Source organism: Ictalurus punctatus, chromosome 9 (assembly GCF_001660625.3).
Source record: "Ictalurus punctatus breed USDA103 chromosome 9, Coco_2.0, whole genome shotgun sequence".
NCBI classification, from domain to species: domain Eukaryota; kingdom Metazoa; phylum Chordata; class Actinopteri; order Siluriformes; family Ictaluridae; genus Ictalurus; species Ictalurus punctatus.
This window is the reverse complement of record NC_030424.2, coordinates 27,128,854-27,153,028: the sequence shown is the minus strand read 5'-3', so window position 1 is coordinate 27,153,028 and position 24,175 is coordinate 27,128,854. Positions and strand designations below refer to the sequence as shown.

General features: G+C 40.8%; 2 protein-coding genes across 2 annotated transcripts in view; both read left to right on the top strand.

Moving 5' to 3' along the window:
• Positions 1-24,175, top strand: part of LOC108270429 (uncharacterized) — a 58,877-nt gene that overhangs the window by 14,374 nt on the left and 20,328 nt on the right. The gene's annotated exons all lie outside the window — the stretch shown is intronic.
• On the top strand, positions 6,352-8,045 carry LOC128633613 (uncharacterized). Its single transcript, XM_053682937.1, has 2 exons — positions 6,352-6,502; positions 6,726-8,045. The coding sequence occupies exons 1-2, from the start codon at positions 6,470-6,472 to the stop codon at positions 7,659-7,661; spliced, it is 969 nt and encodes a 322-aa protein (XP_053538912.1). The 5' UTR covers positions 6,352-6,469; the 3' UTR covers positions 7,662-8,045.

The following is a 24,175-nucleotide window of genomic DNA, read 5'->3' as shown; positions in this document are numbered from 1 at the left end:
CGTCCTCAATGTGATGGATCTCGACATCATACAGACACTGTTGAAAAGGAGTCAAATATACAGAAGATGCTGGAAGATTAAAGAATGTGCAGGACCTGGAGGGTTTTTCTGAAGAACAGTGCGCAGTTTAACAGCTCAGGACAAACAAGCGACTCATGAACAACTTCAGGACAGGACTAAATAAACAACAACATGGGATTTTTATGATCCGTCTTTTTTTGTTAACAGTATAATGTTTAGCAGATTCTGCAAGGGGTGTGTTTGGCCAGCAAAAAAAAGCAAAGTTTCACATACTTTTGCTACTCACAGATATGTAATATTGGATTATTCTCTTCAATAAATAAATGACAGGTATAATATTTTTGTCTCGTATGTTTAACCGGGTTCACTTTGTCTATGTTTAGGACTTGTGTGAAAATATGATCATGTTTTTGGTCTTATTTATGCAAATATATAGAAACTTTCAAGCACCACTGTATTTTATTTTGTATTTTTGAGAGAAATGTCAATGTTTTTTTTAGAAGGAGAGGAAATATTTTTACAATCTGATAATAGTAGCCCAGTTTGTTACACCACGGGCAGCAGAGGGCGCTGTGGCACGGCTCCGGACTGGTCACATGACTGTTTTGTTTTCATTCGCTTTCTGCCTGAGTTCTAGTTTCTGTTTTGAGGTTGTGCTTGATTTAACCCAGGTGTATTTGGTTTAGATTCATTATGTTGGGTATTTAAACCCCTCTGGTCTATGCGCACGTTGCGCGATATTATTTGTAGTTAGAATACCTGTGTGAGAAGGATCGGTCTGACGGGTGTAGCATCTATGTTAGCATGCTAAGCGGTCTTTGTTTTCATGTCCTGTTTTCTGCCTCGACTCTAGTCCCATGTTTTCTCGTTAACTCTGGATAGACCGCGTTCCCGTGTTTTTGTTTGTGTCATTGATTTATTAATAAAGACAGTGCTCCTGCACTTACTTCCTGTCTCTCCCTCTTTCGTAACACAGTTGTTATACTTGCAGTTATTATCTGTTTATTTTTCACTCAATCTTTTGCTCATTATTATGACAGGTAACAATAATTAACACAGACACTAGGAACTAGAAAGGTGCGTGACTTGCTCCACCTAAAATATTTACTGACATCCTCATCTCTACCAGTTTAATACAGACATGACATTTTATTACAGCCCTATAAGTTTCTATTTACAAAAATGTCTCTCAGGTATGGGAGGGGACAGCGCACATGATATAAAGGTAGCGTTAGTCAAGTACCAGTCATCAGAATAAACCTACTTAATCCAGTTATTTCATTTGGCTATTTGGTCCACACCCTTGGTAAATATGAGCAAAGAAGGCTGTGAAAAATTGTCTTTATTGTTGAACTTTTTGATCTTTTGTTAAAAAAAAAACAAATCACAAAAATACTCTGCTCTCATGGATATCAAATAATTTCAAATAAAACAGGTTTATCCAAAATAAAAGTCTTTGTTAAATATAGGTGTGCAACAAATGGTACCCCTATACATTTATATGAGAAAAATATATTTGAAGTATATTCCCATTGATATTTAAAATTTTTTTAGTACACCTGGGTGACTAGGAACAGGAAATTGTCCAATCATGACTTCCTGTTTCACAGGGGTATAAATATGAGGGAACACCTAGGCCAAATTCCCTTAGTCATTCATAACAATGGGTAAGAGCGAAGAATGTAGCTGTGATGTGCGGCAAAAGGTTGTTGAGCTTCACGTAACGGGAAGTGTCTATAAGAAAATAGCACAATCATTGAAAATGCCCATTTCCACCATCAGGGCAATAATTAAGAAGTTCCAGTCAACTGGAAATGTTATGAATCAACCTGGAAGAGGACGTGTGTCTATATCGTCTCAATGCACTGTGAAGAGGATGGTTCAAGTGGCCAAAAGGATCACAGCTGGAGAATTACAGATGTTAGTTGTGTCTTGGGGTCAGAAATTTCCAAAACTACAATCCAAAGTCACCTACATGACCACAAGTTGTTTGGAAGGGTTTCAAGAAAAAAGCCTCTACTCTCATCCAAAAACAAACTCGAGCATCTTCAGTTTGCCAGACACTACTGGAACTTCAAATGGGATCGGGTTCTATGGTCAGATGAAACCAAAAAAGAGCTTTTTGGTAATAAACACCAGAGGTGGTCATATTAACCCCTTATGGGAAAATGTTATATTTGATCATAGGTTTTTCATAGGATTATGTGACAATAGTATGTGATTAAATAATCATGTGTGACATTGCAAAATAATAAATGATACAATCTGAAAAACGAGGAATGAAAAAGTCCTTGTTGAAAGACTATTTCATGGGAAATATGTGAAAAACATGTCTAAAAACTTGATTCTTGATTGTGGAACTACTGATTATTCACATGTGAAGTTCATGAGACCTTTCTGTAAGGGAAAATGCTTTTTTCACTTGATCACTTTTGCGCTTATAAAGCACCTGCACTGAACACAGAAGTCTGTGTCCAGTTCAGAGCTGAACACCTTCAAAAAAGGAAGTGTTAGAGCGGGTCCTGAGCTATTAATGAGTTTAAAAAGAAATCTTTCTCTGAAGGGTTTAGTGTGGTATAATGTGTGTACTGTTTTGTGTAAAACTTCTATAATTTCAACCCCGATTCGAAAAAAGTTGGGATGCAGTGTAAATTGTAATTAAAAAACGGAATGTGATGATTTGCAATTCTCATAAACCCATATTTTATTCACAATAGAACATAGAAAACGTATCAAATGTTTAAGCTGACGAAATGTACATTTTTAAGGAGAAAATACGGTCATTTTAATTTGATGGCAGCAATACGTTTCAGAAAAGTTGGGACGGGGCAACAAATGGTTGGAAAAATCAGTGTTACTAAAAAGAAACAGCTGGAGGAGCATTTTGTAACTAATTAGGTTAATTGGAAACAGGTCAGTTACATGATTGGTATAAAAAGAGTATCTTAAGGCAATCTGCCTCAGCCACAGGCACTTGATTGTACCCATTCACTAAGTCGAGAGTGGAAAGCCATTTGGACCCTGACAATGCATCCAGAGACTCATCAATTCTAGGAAGGAGATATGTATATAAATATATATAGATATACATATATACAGCTGTATAATATGTGCCTTTTACAGCCTCATATTGGGAAGGTGGTATTTCCCTGTAGCATTGCCTAACTGCGGTGTTATCAACTATTTGGATTTGGTGTTCTGTTAAGGGTGTACAGTGAGGAAACACTTATTTCCCTCATTAAAATGCACATCAATTTATAACATTTTTGACATGCGTTTTTCTGGATTTTCTTGTTGTTATTCTGTCTCTCACTGTTCAAATAAATCTACCATTAAAATTATAGACTGATCATTTCTTTGTCAGTGGGCAAACGCACAAAATCAGCAGGGGATCAAATACTTTTTTCCCTCACTGTACATTATAGATCTCAATCAGCTTTTGAAAACACTCCCCTGTATTTGTACAATAGTTTCCTAACTGTTGCTTGTCTGCTGTTCAGGTGTAAGATTTATGATATATACACAATCAAAACTAGTTAAATCTAACTCCACCTCAGTATTGTGTTGTTCAATAAAGGCTACACATCCCTCCAATGTCAGTTTTTCCTTCAAATCAACAATAACTTCAGAATCTTCAACAATATCTGCAGGGTACAAAGCACCCAACAATGCTTTGTGGTTATAAATATGCTCCCTGAGTGCCAAGGACACACTAAGGACATACTGCCTACTTTACCTTTAAGGCCACTTGCAATTACCAACACCAAGCAGCTAGCTAGTATTAAGGCTGGAGCTTTAGACTGCATACAAACTTTCCCCACACAATTGGAGGACTGAGAATCCAGATGTTGGCATCTTAACATAGCTTGCTTTTGCAGAGTATTGCCCTTTGACTTGGACAAAAGACAAGTCAAGGCTGCACCATACTAACAAAGAAGATGTTGATAACACTGGTCAAGAATGTTCACCCCTAACAACCCTGGAATAAATTTATTTTGTTTCAAAGTGGAGGAACAGTGTGGATCTTTAACTATATCCAAAATCCTACAGATTGAATAGTCTGAAAAGTTGAATAACTTTCAATTTCAACCAGTAGCAACTTTGTAGTTTTTGTCGGCCGAAATTTTCACAATTCTTGGAAAAACAACTCTCAGTAATGGTGCTAATACAGAGTCAGTGAGTATAATACATGAAATTTGCACAACATTGTAGCTGAAGAGCGGTAACTACCAGGCTGTAGAAGACTCAGAAGTTCCTGTGGAAGACACAGGTAAACTGTACCACAGTGTGTGAATAAGCAAACATGATCAAGTTGTAAAGCAGCCGTTGATGCAACTTATGCAAAGGTCATATGCAGAGTCAGTAGAGAGAGATCGTTTGTATATATTGTAACCTTATTTTTGACAGGTCTAGGTCAATTTAATGACCCTGACAGGTCAAAGGTGTCAGGGTCATAACATTTAATGACCCTGATAGTTCAAAGGGGTCATCATCATAAAATATATTTATGTTGGCATCATAAAAAATAGTTATGTTAAATCCCGTTCCCATGCATTCCAGACACACACACATGTTCTCATACATCATATGGTTGTGTATTACACACACACACACACACACACACACACACACAAGGCAGGGTACACCCTGGACCGGGTGCCAATTCATCGCAGGGCACACTCACATACACACTCACACACCCATTCATACACTACCGACACTTTGGACATGCCAATCAGCCTACCATGCATGTCTTTGGACTGGGGGAGGAAACCCCCAGGGAGAACATGCACGGCATGCAAACTCCGCACACACAGGGCCACAGTGGGAATCGAACCCCCGACCCTGGAAACATCCTTTGTATGGTATTGGTTCAGTCTACAGGTCCTCTAACACAGTCTTAACTGTCTGAATTTGTCCAGACATGTTAAATGGGTAGGGGAGGGGACATGACATTAGTGACTTGAAGTTATCAAGCCTTAATTTCGTTAAGCTACTACTTTCTTCTAGAACTCAATTAATAGATCTTGTATGGTAGCACTACTTGTATTGTTCTCTGCTTGATAGATCGCTTTGCTTGTATTCTCTCATTTGTAAGTCGCTCTGTTAAATGAATAAATGTAAATGTACTGCAACTTAAATTTTGTTTTAAATCAATTAATGCAGAGATTTCAGTTTAAATTACACACAATATTAAGTTGATGTAATTATCAACATTATTATGTCAACACGTCTCATCCAAACAATGTTTACAACTTTTTTTTTATCTTGCAATCACAAATTTCATTAAGTTGTGGTAATAGGTCGCTTAATTACTTTTTACACAAAAGCATTGTGATTATTTCTGACTACGAGTTTGCTGAGACTCTGGGTTCATTCACACACACACACACACACACATACATACATACATACATGCATATCCCTGTCTAACATTCCTGAGCCAGGTCAAAGATCATCACCAACCGTCATTATCTTAACAGGTGTAGGTTAAAGATTAATATCGGTGTTCCCCACAATTAATGTAGTGTGACAAATGTACATACCCTCTGTGACTACATTACTTAAGGTTTAAACATTGTTATTTTGTGATGGCAGCAAGACAAAACTGCTGTACATTTAGTATCTGGTGATTTTAGAATTAGGTCTCAACTGTCAAATATGTTTTGTGAATGTCTTTGTCAGGCAAAGAGCACGTTGGCATGGAAAGAGTATACAAGAGTAATTGGGGTGATCTAATGCTTAGGAGTTCATCTTGCCTCTGTGCACAATATCATACTTTCTGTGTCTGCATGTGAGTGGCTATTTTAAATTGAGGTGCAATGCCTAGGGAATTGGTTATCAATTTCTTCTGAAGACCTCTGTGGAAGAAATAGCCTTAAGATGAGCTTCATTGACAATCAAGCTGCCACCCTTATCTGCTCAAAAGTATAAATGAGGTACATGTACAGTAAGTCGCTCTATATAAGGGTGTCTGCCAAATGCCATAAATAAACAATAAGTACTCTTATGTATTACCTTATATCTGGGCTACATTACACCAGTAATATTAAAGAGAGATAGATACTTATTTAAGATTCTCCTTGCAGCTGCTAAACATGCCTTTAAGTATTATTCAGGAAAGGAAGAAAATAGCTTAAGCACTAAGACTGAAAGAAAACTTCCTGTTAAACAAATGAGAGAAAGGGATAATATAGTTAAATAAATCATAAGGACATAGTCTCTCTCTCTCTCTCTCTCTCTCTCTCTCTCTCTCTCGGAGCGTATACTATTTCCTGCCTCCTGTTGGGCCATTCCACAAGCTCTACTTCCCCACAGCCCTTAAGTTTCTATTTCCACAGAATGTCTGTGAGATCTGGGAGGGGGTGGAGCACATGATATAAAGGCAGCGTTGGAAGAATGACAGTCATGTGTCATTTCATTGTCTGTCTGATCCACACTCTGAAAAATGGCAAACGCGAATCCACAGCAACATGAAGAGGTACGAAACTAAAACATAAAAACAACCAATTTAACTTCTTCATATGCTGTTAAATTTATGTACTATTTTATAAATAGTTTATATACTATATAATAACCATATATGCTCTAACTATATACTACTAATAATGTATTAAGTATGTATACTATGAGGTCACTTGTGAAAAAGAATTGTTCATGTGTACATAAGTTATTTTTACAGTGAGTGTTGCATATCTTTGTAGGTTACCATCCGCGAGAGAAGAAATGCACGTAAAAAAACGGAGCGCTTCATCACAGGGAAGCATTGTAGTTTAGAGGAACTGAAAGAGCAAATGCCCAGGCAGAGGCCTCAGGATGACATGGTGAGGTATTTAATAAAGGAGATCCCACCCTACCCAACTCCAGCTGAATTTTGGGTTTCAGATGTAGCCCATGTTACTGAGGATTCCGGATTCATGGGGATACTGAAGTCTGATGAGTTTAGTGCTGGAGCAGAAGATTTCTCATGGTGGGGTTTAAAAGTTAACGAAGAGGAGATAAAAGCAGCAGAGAGGCGCTACATGGAGAGTAATTTCCCAAAACAAGCACCAGAACTGAATCAGCAGGAACCATTTCTGGAGAAGTTCACCACATCACCCGCATTCCAACCAGAGAAATCCCGCTATGGAAGTTATCGCTTCACATTTCCCCTCACGGATCTGATGCAGTGGTACAAGGAACAGAACTGTGGAGGAGAAGAGCCGGTTCTCAGAGTGCATGAGACTGTCACTTACAAACAGGAGATTATGTACACCGTGCTGATTCACAGTCCTGAGGATAACATTCGTTTTCAAGAATACCCGTTTCTTGAAGAGAATGAATTGGTTCGTTATCAGGATGGGAAGATTATCTGGAAAGCACAAGCCATTTGTAAGACCCACAGGTGTCAGTTTGTTTTAGGAAAAGTACAAGAGCTTCCTGAAATATATTATGTCTGGGATCAGGTTAGTTTAGTATTTCACTTGCCAAATTGTAAGACCATGAAAATCCCCAGAGAACGGCTTATAAAAGCCCTCGAGACCTGTAAACCTGCTGATATAAATCTCTCATGGTACGAAGGTCCTAAAGACAAAGAGGCACGCTTCTCAGAAGCAAAGATGAAAGTGAGTGAATTGAAAAGAGAGCTGGAAGATAACTAGAAAGAAAAAGAGATCAAATATGATGATAATATAAAAATGGAGGTAGATCCATGATTGTGAACGATTCAACGTAGGACTTAGACAGTAAAGAGGATGAAGATCAGTCAAAAAGTGTGAAAATATTCATGGGTAGAAAGTACAAAATACCTCTCATACTGTATATTTAAACATATTGTTATTTTCGCCACATAAGATGTAATATTCATATCTAATTTCCATCAATTCAGAAATAATCACAACAATGTAATGTTTTGTAATTATTTTAGTTTAAAAAATATGAGATATGAGATGTGTAATGATCATTTTCTGGATTTATTGTGAGTGCACAAATGATAATATGTATGTAACAGGAGATGAATAAAAAATTCTCTGATTTAATTTTCATTTAATTCTCTGTGCTTTCATTTTCTTTACATAAAAAAGGATTAGTTTAGGATTAGGAAGGATTTCATCATATGTGTGGCAGCCGATGGTGGCGGGAGCAGGTGAACCTTTGTAAGTCAAGTTGAACTTCCCTGCTTTTACCCTTCGAAATATTATTTTGGATTATAAACTGAAAACAAAAAATCTCAGAAGAACTTTTGATCCGAGTTGTTGAATGACATTTACGCTGTTGTCATTTTTTGTACCTCAAGAGCTGTTCTGACTGAACTGTACAGAGTTGTCTGTTACATTAGCCCTGGAGGAGGGGAAAGGAGAGAAACACGCACAAAGTGAAATACACTCCTACGTGAAGGATGCAAATGGTGAGGACTGTGAGAGCGTCTCAATCAGCTCCCTTGTTCAGGAGTCAGGGAGTCGGGCATTTTAAGGGCTGTCTGAATCACAAAATCCTTCCAGTACACTGGAACGTTCACGCCCCCAAAAAAATCCCACAATGCTCTGCAAAAACCAGGAAGCATTGATGCTCACTATGACTGCGTTCACGCCATGTCAGAATTACTGTAATTACTAGATGACAACCCGGACGTTCTACTTGGAGCTGTTCACATCCTCCGACTTGGAGGACCTTGAACTCTGGAATGCGAAATTAGACATTAGATGGTTATCTAACTCTGTACTAGCTACATTAATCTGGGAGCTGATTACCATATTCAATTCAATTTCAATTCAGTTTTATTTGTATAGTGCTTTTTACAATACCCACTGTCTCAAAGCAGCTTTACAGAAACATATAAACACGGAATACAGATTTTAAATGTGTGAATTTATCCCAATTGAGCAAGCCGGTGGCGACGGTGGCAAGGGAAAACTCCTTAAGATGTTAAGAGGAAGAAACCTTGAGAGGAACCAGACTCAGAAGGGAACCCATCCTCATCTGGGTAACAACAGATGGTGTGAAAAAGTTCATTATGGTTTTATTTGAAGTCTGTTTGGCCTTAGAAGCAGCCGTAGTCCCAACAATCTGGAATTGGAGTAGATGAGAGCTCCATCCAGAGGTAGGGCATCCAAAACGGATCAGGCAGGTCCGGAGAGCAGAGAGGATCAGGATCTCTAGAATCTCCATAAAATCGTGTGTGGCTCGACAGAAGGAGAGAGGGAGAGAAGAGATTATTAGGACTGTGCTTTGCATAACAAAAAGTCTAGTCATGGTAGGATTGAGTAAACAAATACGTTTTAAGCCTAGACTTAAACACTGAGACTGTGTCTGAGTCCCGAACACTAATTGGAAGGCTGTTCCATAAGTGTTCTATAAGAGAAAGCTCTTCCCCTGCTGTAGCCTTTGCTATTTGAGGTACCGTCAGATAGCCTGCATCTTTTGATCTAAGTAGGCGTGGCGGATCATAAAAGACCAAAAGGTCGCTTAGATACTGTGGCACGAGACCATTTAGTGCTTTATAGGTTAATAATAGTATTTAATAATAGAGATTTCGTATCTTCTGGTTCTAGTTAGGACTCTAGCAGCTGCATTCTGGACTAACTGGAGTTTGTTTATTCTCCTACTGGAACGTCCAGACAGTAAGGCATTACAGTAATCTAGTCTAGAGGTGATGAAAGCATGAACTATTTCTGCATCATGTGGTGACAATATATTTCTTATTTTAGAAATATTTCTGAGATGAAAAAAGGCTATCCTAGTAATATTATCTACATGAGCATCAAATGATAGACTGGAGTCAATAATTACTCCAAGGTCTTTTACTGCTGTACATGACGAAACAGAAAGTCCATCCAGAGTAACAATGAGATCAGAAAGATTACTTCTAGCTACACGTGGTCCTAGTACAAGTACTTCTGTCTTATCAGAATTAAGTAAGAGGAAGTTAATAAGCATCCAACATCTAATGTCCTTTACACATTCCTCAACTTTATTAAGCTGGTGTCTGTCCTCTGGCTTCGCTGAAACATACAGCTGTGTGTCATCAGCATAACAGTGGAAGCTAATTCCATGTTTACGAATAATTTGACCTAGAGGTAGCACATATAAAGTAAAAAGCAGTGGGCCTAAAACAGAACCTTGTGGAACACCAAATTTAACCTCGGTATGCGTGGAGAAGTCTCCATTTACATCTACGAACTGATAACGATCGGTCTAATAAGACCTGAGCCAGGACTGTTCCCTTAATGCCAACAACATTTTCTAATCTATCAAGGAGAATAGTATGATCTATAGTATCAAAAGCTGCACTAAGGTCAAGTAACACAAGCAAGGAGACACAACTCTGATCGTAGGCCAGTAGTAGGTCATTTACTACTTTAACTAACGCTGTCTCTGTGCTATGATGAGGTCTAAATCCTGACTGATGCATTTCATGAATGTTATTCCTATGCAAGTACGAGCAAAACTGCTGTGCTACAACCTTTTCTAAGATCTTGGGGATGAAAGGGAGATTTGATATAGGTCTATAGCTGGACAGTTGAGAGGGGTCAAGGTCAGGGTTTTTAAGCAGGGGTTTAATAACTGCTAATTTAAATGATTTAGGTACATAGCCAGTGGTAAGGGAGGAATTGATTATATTTAAAAACAGTTCAATTACTCCAGGACAAATCTGTGTAAAGAAACATGTAGGTTTCTAGGTGGTGCTAACTTTTTCTCTCTAATTATTTTTCTTAGGATCAGACAGTGATCCAAATCTAATCAATGTCTCTGGGAGGTTACTGATGAAGCTCGGTAGCTCGATGAACCAAAGATGTTAAAGCGTATAAATCCACACACAATTTATTGTCACTTGATGTCTTTATTAAAATACCGACGTATCATAATTATTAGTTGTTTTATAAAGCTAAGTAGTTAGAATTAAATGAGGGAAGGAGTAATAACAGCCTCGTGAACATCCAGATGGACAGATGTTGTTCTTGTGTGTCGGTGCTTTGTAGTCATAAAAATGATTTTCTCATAACCCGTTTACTCTTCATGACAGGGTGAGGAACTGAACAAGCCGAGAGTCTCTGAATAGAGCTGCTGCTCTTATGAATTGAGAAGCGCCACCTGACTGTCATCTGAGCACATGCACATTGTACAACTTTAAAATAAAAAAAATAATTTAAAAAAAAGAATCCCAGATGTTAATGTGGTCTCAGATTTTGGAGCACACTGTATATTTTCTTGCACAAAGGAGACAGTGGAGAGATTGAGGTTGTAGAGTTGGTGTTCTTCATTCTTGAGCATTCAGTCTGACAGGCAATATCACACACATCATCAGCAGCGTTCATTGACCTCAACTTTATTTATCATTTCTGCAGGGTTAGAGAGTGGATTGATCTCTGCCGCAGCTGGTACAGGCTCTGTAGATGCGGGAGAAGCTCCTGGTCAGTCGTTTGCGGAAATTCCTGAAGTGTCTGGAGGCCTGTTGTTACAATATTTACATTTACAATATTTGTTACAATATTACTTTTTCATAGTAAAAGACAGAAATCCTTCATACCTTAAAGCCACAGCAGTTTATAGGTGGGTTTTTCTCCGGAATAATGTCAAACCAACGTCTCTCCATCTCTTCGATGGATACAAGTGCTGGATCTGCAGAGCCGCCATGACTTATAGTCCCTGCTATCTTACGAAGGGAATCTGCTTGCACACGTACAGTGTCCTTTTCAGCTAGTCTGTCCAAGATGTTTTTTCTGGTTCATGTTCTGCATCTGCGCCTGAAATGACTTCAGGAGTACTGCATGAAGCACCTTCATTAGACCATGGACGTTTAGAGCCTTGTTTCAGCACACATTTTGACAAGCACATGTTGGACTCAAGTACTGTGTCCTTTCCTTTTTTGAACAAAGGCTTGTTTTCATCTGTTATTTGGTGAACATGGCCATCATCCATAACAGAAATCGGAATGACAGCGGCATCATCACCTTTCATTGACTCTGCTGAGAAATCTGGTTTCACAGGACTTCCTATAAACAAAGGCAAGCACTTGGTGGAATCCTATACGAAAGTGTAAATTGGCTCGGTATGGCAGGGGATGGAATTTATGGTGTTGACCTCAGTCCCTGCAGTCTCAAAAAGGGAATCTGAGGAACAGGTCCTGACAAAACTTCCTGCTCCGTTTGATTTGACTAAACCATTGACCCCTATTTCAATCATTTCCTTGGCATCAGAAGTCGTCACTACGTTGGGGTCCAAACTTGTTAAAACACGTGAAAAATGTTTCACCAGCAGATCACTCACATCCCGCGTAGCCTTGTTTTTGAGCTGCACTGAATCGCCAGATTCAAGCTTAACATGAGACTTACGAGAGATCTTTTTGAGTGACTTGATTATCTTATTAGCCCCGGTCTTTAACTTTTTCCCTGATGCGACCCTCCGGATTGCCTCCTGCATTGCAGCTTTGATTTTAGTGATGGCTGTTTGAATGGAGTTCTGTACCAAATCAGAGGAGTCTTCTGGTAACCTGGGAATGAGAGAAAATTGATGCAAAAGTCATCCATCGAAATAAATAATCAAAATAAAAAGCTACTCTCACCACAATATTTATAGCAATTAAATAGAAGTAGTTCTTAGAAAATCACTTCAATTTTAGTCACTTAAACAGTAGAGTAAAGTTCATCACTGAATATTAACAGTGGACACTGACACTTGACTGTTAGAGTTCAAAGTTGTGAGTGTTTATATACAGGTTGTTATACGGTACATGGGCTTACCTTTGACCTGAGCAGCTCGGTGTTGCAGAATGGCTCCTTGATTCACATTCATCCTTTTCCTTCAGCTTAGCTTTTGAACGGAGAACCGATTCAATCCCGAAACGTCCGATGAGTTCCGGCATCATCTTCCTGATGACGGACTCCGACATGGACGTCACGATTTCGGTGCAGAGAGATGCAAACTTCAGTTGCGTGTACTGTTAAAACGACACAGAAACAAAGAAAACAGGTTATGAATATGTCCCTGAGAAGGGAACGAGATGTTGCGTGAGTCTGTGTAAAATCACGCCTATTTATAAGCCTGCTGTGGTCAGGTGACGTGGCATATCGTGCGTTGCGTGACTATATATATTGACTATATATATTGTCTGAAGTGCAGACGCAATTTACAAGCATACCCAAGTATGATTAAGCCACGAAACGTCTCATTCCCTTCTCTGGGAAAAGGATTACATGTGTAACACAGACTTTCCCTTTCATGATGAACTCAACGTTGCGTGAGCTTCATGCTGTGGAAATGAGTACTGAGATGAGTACCGCTCCATCATACTGAGGGTATGGCGTGTCACAGAGGCTCCATCAATAGGGGTGTGACTGACCAAAATGGCGGCCACTTAGACCCTAATTGTTGAAGGAGCCAACTTTGGTCAAAAACGATCCTGTAAGAACTCCAGGACTGTAGCATTGTGCCATGTACTGGGTCTCACTGATGTTCCTAGTGTTTAACATGGTCTCTACAACCTCGGTCGAAAGATCGGAATCTATGAGCTGGTGCCCTTCAGGGGCCATGCCCACAGTTTCCATAGTTCCGGCCGAAGGTGATAAAATAAACCCTCTGGCTTCAGACAATAGATCCCTGCGAACGGGAATCTCCCAGGGAGTGCCGTTCAGCAGAAATATAATCTCCAAGAACCATATACAAGCTGGCCAATAAGGCCAAACTGTAATACCGAATGAATGCGTGCGGAATAGACCACCCCGCCACAGCACACACATCGTGTAAGGGTACCCCTTAGATAAAGCCTTTGAGGAAGAGACCCCCCTCCCCCTCATGGAATGAGCCCCTATGCACAGAGGTTTAGCTAGACCGCGTGCCACATGAGCAATAGAGATTGCTTCCACTATCCAGATAGAGATGCGCTGCTTTGACCCAGCATCACCGTTACTGTCACTGACAAGCAGACCAGCAACTGCTCCAGACTTATGCCACTGGCCAGAGCGGTGAATGTAAGTACAAGGAGCCCTTACTGGACACAATGGGTGCAATCTTCCTCATTCCTACTGGCTGGGCACCAGACGCACTTAGGGCACTTAGGAATAATCCAGCCTAGGATATAGGGAGGCCTTGGCTAATCCAGGGGCATAGTCAAGGCAGGAAAGGTCAACAGAGTTGTCAGGGTCAGCCAAAAGAGCTAACTTTAGGGTCAGAAGCTGACTCTAAGGGATCAAATAGGGTGCCTCACAGACCTTCCTGGACCACAGAAGGTTTCAGGAAAGTATTCGTGGTCTGCAGATGGGCCTCAGCCATCTGACACCATGCATAAACCTCGAAGTTGGAGGATGTTGCCCCACAGAAGCTCCATCAATAGGGGTGTGGCTGGCCAAAATAGGGGACATTTCTAGATATTCAGAGCATGTAGGCATTGCCACGTGACACTGATTATTCTCAGGGGTTCTTGGATGACCACTGAATGGTCTCATATTCACAATAAGCATGCTCCAGTCACATAAAAATTATGCTCTGGTTCCCCCCTCTGGCACCTTGGGTTGGTGTTCCATACCAGAAGGAGAAGTCGCTTCACCAACTCCGAATCCTGGAAGCGGAGAGCCGGATGCGGAGGAAAGAGCAAGAGATAGAGCAGCTCTAGTCTCTGATTCCCCCTCCAGATCCATACGGGACCCGTGGGATTTGAGCAGCCACCCCAGAGTCCTGAGGTTCAGGACTTTGTTAAGTGTACTTAGAGTGTACAGGCTTGATAGGGAATTTCCGTTTAGGCCCACTTAAAGTTGATCGGCCAAGGGTGAAGTCTAAACCTCTGGTTATTTTTAATATTCTTCTAGTTAATGTGTACATGGGAAACTATGACATGATTATATAAAGCTAATTTTACTCAGATATAATTGGTCTATCTCTGTAGATTTTAGTGGTCATGACCTCTGTTTAGAAATAATTAAGTGTTACTATATATCATTATGACTAGCAAGAGGTCTGCTCTTATTATTTCAGGTTTGATGACGATCAACCTCAATGGCCCACTATTTTCACTGTTCACCCAGAGAAATATGGAAAGTCCTGAGCAAGACACCATCATACTGCAATTCACAGTCAGGGCAATGTAAACCTGTTGTCACGTATCGTGACGGAGCGGAGATAGGATGGATGCAATTGCAGTATGAACAGTTTTTATTTAGGAGAGATAAATCCAAAGCGTGATCCAAAATGTAATCCACAAACATGCAAGAGGTCAGGCGATCGGCAAACAGTCATACACGGGGCAAGGCAGGATTCAAGGTCGTGGTCACGGAAAACAGGATCGAGACACAAAACATGAAACTAACAAGGACTATGAACTGGGAGTGGAGAAACCAGCGTGAACTAACTCTAAACATGGAACGTGACTATGACTACTAAACGAACTAATCGGACTCTACGATACTATAGCTTATCTATTCTAATATTCCGCGTTGTGTGCTGGGAGGCGCGTCGTATATAAGCGGACATGATCAGTGTCGTAAATGCTCACAGCTGAGGGCGTTTCAGACACGTGAAAATCCCAGCCAATGACAGAACAGGGAGGAGACATGACAGAAACATAAACACACGTGTCCAAATGTCACTACTGTCAACAACGGAAAATTGTTTCATTCGTGCTTAGAGCACGCTGCTTCAAGGGGAAATTGTGGCAGAACCCCCCCCCCCCAAGGGCACCCCTCCTGGAGTGCCATGAAACATCCATCTCCATTGGCGGCCCCGGCCCATTAAGCAGAATGTCCCAAGCAGAGCCAGGAGACCGCACGGCCTTCTTGACGACACAAAAAAGCAGAGCGACGTACACGGCAGAGCAGGGAAGCAGAGCAACATCCTTGGCGGAGCATGAAAGCGGAGCGACGTCCTCAGCTGAACAGGGAAACAGAGCGACGACCACAGCTGGGCAGACAGGCTGAGCGAAGTCCTCGGTGGAGCATGAATGCAGAGCGATGACCACAGCCAGGCAGGCAGGCTGAGCGAAGCCCTCGGCGGAGCATGAAAGCGGAGCGACGTCCTCGACGGAGCAGGAAAGTGGAGCGACGTCCTCGGCAGAACATGAAGACAGAGCAACATCCTCAGCGGAGCAGGAAAGCAGAGCGACGTCCTCGGCGGAGCAGGGGAACAGAGTGCTGTACTCAGCAGAGCAGGGAAGCAGGGCGACGTCCTCATCAGAGCATGAAAGCAGAGCGACGTCCCCGGCTAAACAGGTAGGCAGAGTGACAACCACAACCGGGCAGACAGGCTGAGCGACGTCCTCGGCGGAGCAGGGAAGCAGAGCGATGTCCTCGTCGGAGCAGGGAAGCAGAACGACGTCCTCGGCTGAACAGGGAGGCTGAACGACGTCCACAGCTGAGCAGGGAGGCTGAGCGACGATCCACAGCTGAACAGGAAGGCTGAGCGACGTCCACAGCAGAGCCTGCAAGCTGAACTTGGCTGGTCATGTCAGTAGACTGGGTTGTGAGCAAAGCTTGGTTGTCCGTGTCAACAGACACTTGGTTGTGCATGTCAGCAGACATGGACGTGAGCAGAGCTTGGTTGTCCCCGTCAGCTGACTTGGGCATGAACATAACTTGGTTGGTTAGGTCCTCAGACGTAGACATGAGCAGAGCTTGGTTGTTTGTTTCAGCAAACTCAGGCGCGAGCAGAACTTGGTTGAACGGTTCTTCTGACTTGGTGGGTCAGGTCATCAGACGGGAACATGAGCAGAGCTTGGTTTTTTGTTTCAACAGACACTTGGTTGTGCGTGTCAGTAGACTTGCGCGTGAGCAGAACTTGGCCGTGCGTGTCAGCAGACTCGGGCGTGAGCAGAACTTGGTTGTGTGTGTCAGCAGACTCGGGCGTGAGTAGAACTTGGTTGTGCGTGTCAGCAGACTCGGGCGTGAGCAGAACTTGGTCGGCCATATCAGTAGACTTGGGCTTGAGCAGAACTTGGTTGGCCGTATCAGTAAACTTGGATGTGAGCAGAACATGGTCGGCCATGTCAGTAGACTTGACTTGGATTTCAGGGACTTGAGACTGGACTTGGACTTCAGTGACTGGAGACTTGATTTGGACTTCAGAGACTAGAGACTTGATTTTGACTTGGACCTCAGGGTTGAGCTCCGGTGCTGGAGGCTCCCTGTTGACCTCTAGCTGGAGCTCGGCAGGTGAGCCCACCTCGTGGGTCTCAGGTTCGAGCTCTGAGGTCGCCAGGTTGACCTCAGGCTGGAGCTCCGGAGCTGAGACCTCCCCGTAGGTCTTGTGCTGGAGCTCTGACGCTGCTATGTGGACCTCTGGCTGGAGCTCGGCAGGTGAGACCTCCTCATGGGTCTCAGGTTCGAGCTCTGAGGTCTCCAGGTTCACCTCCGGCTGGGGGTCAGGTGCTGAGACCTCCGACGGACACTCTGAGGTCACCCTGTTGACCCTGGGCTAGATCTCTGCACGGGCTCTACGGTTTCTTATGCTCCCGCCTGCTGCTCTTGAAGTATTACTGAGAGCAGTAGAATGCTTCCTGGAGACCCAGTTTTTTGCAGGTAGGGCACTGTAGCTTGGTCTCCCTCCTGCAGCTCTCAGGCATGCATGTCGGTGCCACCTCCTCCACGTTGGCTGGAACCTGAAGCGGATTGTGGAGGCTGACCTGTCAATCCCCTCATAGTAGGGGTTAAAGGGCAGGTCAGGCTGGGGCTGTCCATTGACTCTCCACCCCAGTAAATCCAGACCATGAAGTTGCCCTGGTTGCGTGAACTCCTCCATAAAAAGTTCTGCAAACTGAGTGACATCCTGGAGGGCAGAGGACCCAGTGCTCACCAGCTGCTTCGCCCAGTCACGGGCCGGACAGTAAAACCTGGACACCAAGAATCCGATCCACTGTCTCTTAGTAGGCTTCGGAAACGCCAGGCTGCAGAAATATTCCTGGCAGCTGAAGAGGAACTCCAGCGGGTAGCTCCCCAATCCCGCTGTCTCTAGCGGCAGTTCAATGGCGTACCGTTGAGGGAACTGCACGGACAAGAAATGCGGCCAGTAATCCGAATGTTTCCGATAAGGTATTGTCCTGTTACTCCCCTTGTAGTTTGATGTCTCTCTCGTCCTCGTGCTGCATCCATGGTATGGCGGAATATTCTGTCACGTATCGTGACGGAGCAGAGATAGGACGGGTGCAATTGCAGTATGAACAGGTTTTATTTAGGAGAGAGACAGGCAGATAAATCCAAAGCGTGATCCAAAACGTAATCCACAAACATGCAAGAGGTCAGGCGATCGGCATACAGGCATACACGGAGCAAGGCAGGATTCAAGGTCATGGTCACGGAAAATATTCTCGAGACACAAAACATGAAACTAACAAGGACTATGAACTGGGAGCGGAGAAACCAGCGTGAACTAACTCTAAACATGGAACGTGACCATGACTACTAAACGAACTAATCTAACTCTACGATACTATAGCTTATCTATTCTAATATTCCGCGTTGTGTGCTGGGAGGCGCGCCGTATATAAGCGGACATGAACAGTGTCGTAAATGCTCACAGCTGAGGGCAATTCAGACACACGTGAAAATCCCAGCCAATGACAGAACAGGAAGGAGACATGACAGAAACATAAACAAACACATCTGTCCAAATGTCACTACTGTCAACAACGGAAAAGCAGGTGCTCGCGCATTCGTGCTTAGAGCACGCTGCTTCAAGGGGAAATCGTGACACCTGTAAATCTGACTGAAAATTGATTCACAAATTTGTAACTGAATAAAGAAAGCATAAGTGAGCAATTTAATGTCTTTACAGCTGACAATTTAGTATGTATTTTTATAACAGAGAGCAGCTGATGAGTTTATATAAGTGTGTGTATAAATGACAAACACACTGACTTATCTTCTGTCATTATTTGGCTGCTGTTGGGGCAGGAGGGGTTAGTCCTTTAATTTAGGACTAACCCACTGATGCCATGTTGTTTATTTAACAAGTAAAAACTGTAACTGTCGGCAGGTTTATGTTTTATACGAGAAATGATCAAATCGGGACACGTTAGCTTCTTACCTGATGCGTTATGTCCTCAGTCAAAGTCTTCCATTCCCTTATATAGAATTCACAAAGTTAATGATTTATTCATTGTCTATTAATGTGTGAAAGAATTCAATTTTATGTAGCTTAGGCATAAAAATTAGGAGGAAAAAAAACATCAACCTACTCATCACTCAGATGAAGAACGGTGTCCAAAATGTCCCTAAAGACCATCAGGGCCTGACGGCTCTGGAAGGCTGGAAAGGAAGATTCACGTGTTCCAGACTGATCCATTTTCTTCTTATAAACAATGTACAATAATGTAAGTAGTTCAGCAGCGGCTGTGTTTAAGTGTCTAGAATTAGAATTTAGAACCAGCTCCTGCTGTGATGTCACAGAGGCGCCCAGCAACATCAGAAATATTCAGTGCAGGAAAACATTTCCATTAAAGATGATAAATTGAGAAATAGGTCACACAAGCATATATACAAAATATACAGTCACGGGGAACAGAAAGTACACCCTCCTTCAATTCTGTGTGTTAATTCGTTGTTCCTCACCAACTTCTGTAAACAAACAAATAACCTCAGACGACAACAACAGCACCAAGAAACAACAGATTTCAGTATGCAGTTGTTTTTTTCCCCCAAACACAAGTCAACAATACGATAAAATAGAAAAAGACTCTTGTTCTAAGCTTCAGGGAATTTTCCAGTTCACACCACAAAAAGAATTTGAATGATGCATTTTTGAAAAAGAACGTGGTCTGAATTGCAGAAACCAGCGGATACTACTGATACTACTGAACCTTACTAAATCCAAAAATATCCATAAGCCAGTTCAGAGGAAACAAATACTCGAATTATTGAATGTAATTTTCAGGATTCAAACCATCATATTAACATCAGGAGAGAGAAATAAAAGAGAGGATGGTGATGGAACACACAGTATTTTTGCTTTTATTTATTTGTGTTTCTTTTCTGTTATCTCTATAGCTTTTGTGACGGTATGAAAGTTTTTAAATGTGCAACTTATTAAATGTTAGTAAATTTTAGTAGGGATTCAATAAAAAAAAAAAAAATAGTGGGGAAAGCAATAAAAGCTATTTTCCTATAACAGCATCCCGTGTCATGTTTTATTCCTTACTAATATAACTCATATTTATTTTATTCTACAATCAGTATTGCAAATCTGTTTGAATTTAGTTACAGGAACAGTTTGAGCTTTTTGTCTCACTTAATTTCTTTAAAAGCCAAAAACATGCTGTTGTTTTGATTTATTATGTCATCATTTTGACTTCATAACTTGAACAGGATGATCGGTGTAACTTGTTAGTATTTTATCATTTGGAAGACACGTAACTATCTTATTTAGAATCTGAAGGTCAGTACAAAATGACAAAAAAACTTTAAACAAAACAATAACAATTTACTCTGATCATCCTGTTCAAAAGTTTACACCCCCCGGCTCTTAATGTATCGTGTTGCCTTCTTGAGCATCAGTGAACGTTTTGTAATAGTCGTGTACGATTCCCTCAGTCGTCTTCAGTGTGATGGATCTCGACATCATACAGACACTGTTGAAAAGGAGTCAAATATACAGAAGATGCTGGAAGATTAAAGAATGTGCAGGACCTGGAGGATTTTTCTGAAGAACAGTGCGCAGTTTAACAGCTCAGGACAAACAAGCGACTCATGAACAACTTCAGGACAGGACTAAATAAACAACAACATGGGATTTTTATGATCCGTCTTTTTTTGTTAACAGTATAATATTTAGCAGATTCTGCAAGGGGTGTGTTTGGCCAGCAAAAAAAAGCAAAGTTTCACATACTTTTGCTACTCACAGATATGTAATATTGGATTATTCTCTTCAATAAATAAATGACAGGTATAATATTTTTGTCTCGTATGTTTAACCGGGTTCACTTTGTCTATGTTTAGGACTTGTGTGAAAATATGATCATGTTTTTGGTCTTATTTATGCAAATATATAGAAACTTTCAAGCACCACTGTATTTTATTTTGTATTTTTGAGAGAAATGTCAATTAAAAAAAAAAAAGACTACATTCTTTTTAGAATTATTTTTTTTTTTAGAAGGAGAGGAAATATTTTTACAATCTGATAATAGTAGCCCAGTTTGTTACACCACGGGCAGCAGAGGGCGCTGTGGCACGGCTCCGGACTGGTCACATGACTGTTTTGTTTTCATTCGCTTTCTGCCTGAGTTCTAGTTTCTGTTTTGAGGTTGTGCTTGATTTAACCCAGGTGTATTTGGTTTAGATTCATTATGTTGGGTATTTAAACCCCTCGGGTCTATGCGCACGTTGCGCGATATTATTTGTAGTTAGAATACCTGTGTGAGAAGGATCAGTCTGACGGGTGTAGCATCTATGTTAGCATGCTAAGCGGTCTTTGTTTTCATGTCCTGTTTTCTGCCTCGACTCTAGTCCCATGTTTTCTCGTTAACTCTGGATAGACCGCGTTCCCGTGTTTTTGTTTGTGTCATTGATTTATTAATAAAGACAGTGCTCCTGTACTTACTTCCTGTCTCTCCCTCTGTTTCGTAACACAGTTGTTATATTTGCAGTTATTATCTGTTTCTTGTTCACTAAATCTTTTGCTCATTATTATGACAGGTAACAATAATTAACACAGACACTAGGAACTAGAAAGGTGCGTGACTTGCTCCACTTAAAATATTTACTGACATCCTCATCTCTACCAGTTTAATACAGACATGACATTTTATTACAGCCCTATAAGTTTCTATTTACAAAAATGTCTCTCAGGTGTGGGAGGGGACAGCGCACATGATATAAAGGTAGCGTTAGTCAAGTACCAGTCATCAGAATAAACCTACTTAATCCAGTTATTTCATTTGGCTATTTGGTCCACACCCTTGGTAAATATGAGCAAAGAAAGCTGTGAAAAATTGTCTTTATTGTTGAACTTTTTGATCTTTTGTTAAAAAAAAAACAAATCACAAAAATACTCTGCTCTCATGGATATCAAATAATTTCAAATAAAACAGGTTTATCCAAAATAAAAGTCTTTGTTAAATATAGGTGTGCAACAAATGGTACCCCTATACATTTATATGAGAAAAATATATTTGAAGTATATTCCCATTGATATTTAAATTTTTTTTAGTACACCTGGGTGACTAGGAACAGGAAATTGTCCAATCATGACTTCCTGTTTCACAGGGGTATAAATATGAGGGAACACCTAGGCCAAATTCCCTTAGTCATTCATAACAATGGGTAAGAGCGAAGAATGTAGCTGTGATGTGCGGCAAAAGGTTGTTGAGCTTCACGTAACGGGAAGTGTCTATAAGAAAATAGCACAATCATTGAAAATGCCCATTTCCACCATCAGGGCAATAATTAAGAAGTTCCAGTCAACTGGAAATGTTATGAATCAACCTGGAAGAGGACGTGTGTCTATATCGTCTCAATGCACTGTGAAGAGGATGGTTCAAGTGGCCAAAAGGATCACAGCTGGAGAATTACAGATGTTAGTTGTGTCTTGGGGTCAGAAATTTCCAAAACTACAATCCAAAGTCACCTACATGACCACAAGTTGTTTGGAAGGGTTTCAAGAAAAAAGCCTCTACTCTCATCCAAAAACAAACTCGAGCATCTTCAGTTTGCCAGACACTACTGGAACTTCAAATGGGATCGGGTTCTATGGTCAGATGAAACCAAAAAAGAGCTTTTTGGTAATAAACACCAGAGGTGGTCATATTAACCCCTTATGGGAAAATGTTATATTTGATCATAGGTTTTTCATAGGATTATGTGACAATAGTATGTGATTAAATAATCATGTGTGACATTGCAAAATAATAAATGATACAATCTGAAAAACGAGGAATGAAAAAGTCCTTGTTGAAAGACTATTTCATGGGAAATATGTGAAAAACATGTCTAAAAACTTGATTCTTGATTGTGGAACTACTGATTATTCACATGTGAAGTTCATGAGACCTTTCTGTAAGGGAAAATGCTTTTTTCACTTGATCACTTTTGCGCTTATAAAGCACCTGCACTGAACACAGAAGTCTGTGTCCAGTCCAGAGCTGAACACCTTCAAAAAAGGAAGTGTTAGAGCGGGTCCTGAGCTATTAATGAGTTTAAAAAGAAATCTTTCTCTGAAGGGTTTAGTGTGGTATAATGTGTGTACTGTTTTGTGTAAAACTTCTATAATTTCAACCCCGATTCGAAAAAAGTTGGGATGCAGTGTAAATTGTAATTAAAAAACGGAATGTGATGATTTGCAATTCTCATAAACCCATATTTTATTCACAATAGAACATAGAAAACGTATCAAATGTTTAAGCTGACGAAATGTACATTTTTAAGGAGAAAATACGGTCATTTTAATTTGATGGCAGCAATACGTTTCAGAAAAGTTGGGACGGGGCAACAAATGGTTGGAAAAATCAGTGTTACTAAAAAGAAACAGCTGGAGGAGCATTTTGTAACTAATTAGGTTAATTGGAAACAGGTCAGTTACATGATTGGTATAAAAAGAGTATCTTAAGGCAATCTGCCTCAGCCACAGGCACTTGATTGTACCCATTCACTAAGTCGAGAGTGGAAAGCCATTTGGACCCTGACAATGCATCCAGAGACTCATCAATTCTAGGAAGGAGATATGTATATAAATATATATAGATATACATATATACAGCTGTATAATATGTGCCTTTTACAGCCTCATATTGGGAAGGTGGTATTTCCCTGTAGCATTGCCTAACTGCGGTGTTATCAACTATTTGGATTTGGTGTTCTGTTAAGGGTGTACAGTGAGGAAACACTTATTTCCCTCATTAAAATGCACATCAATTTATAACATTTTTGACATGCGTTTTTCTGGATTTTCTTGTTGTTATTCTGTCTCTCACTGTTCAAATAAATCTACCATTAAAATTATAGACTGATCATTTCTTTGTCAGTGGGCAAACGCACAAAATCAGCAGGGGATCAAATACTTTTTTACCTCACTGTACATTATAGATCTCAATCAGCTTTTGAAAACACTCCCCTGTATTTGTACAATAGTTTCCTAACTGTTGCTTGTCTGCTGTTCAGGTGTAAGATTTATGATATATACACAATCAAAACTAGTTAAATCTAACTCCACCTCAGTATTGTGTTGTTCAATAAAGGCTACACATCCCTCCAATGTCAGTTTTTCC

What these genes read in the sequence shown, in the direction of transcription:
- LOC128633613 (XM_053682937.1), top strand. Translation starts at nt 6,470, where the DNA reads ATGGCAAACGCGAATCCACAGCAACATGAAGAG. An exon ending in ATCCACAGCAACATGAAGAG is followed by an intron (nt 6,503 to 6,725) that starts GTACGAAACTAA and finishes ATATCTTTGTAG; the next exon opens with GTTACCATCCGCGAGAGAAG.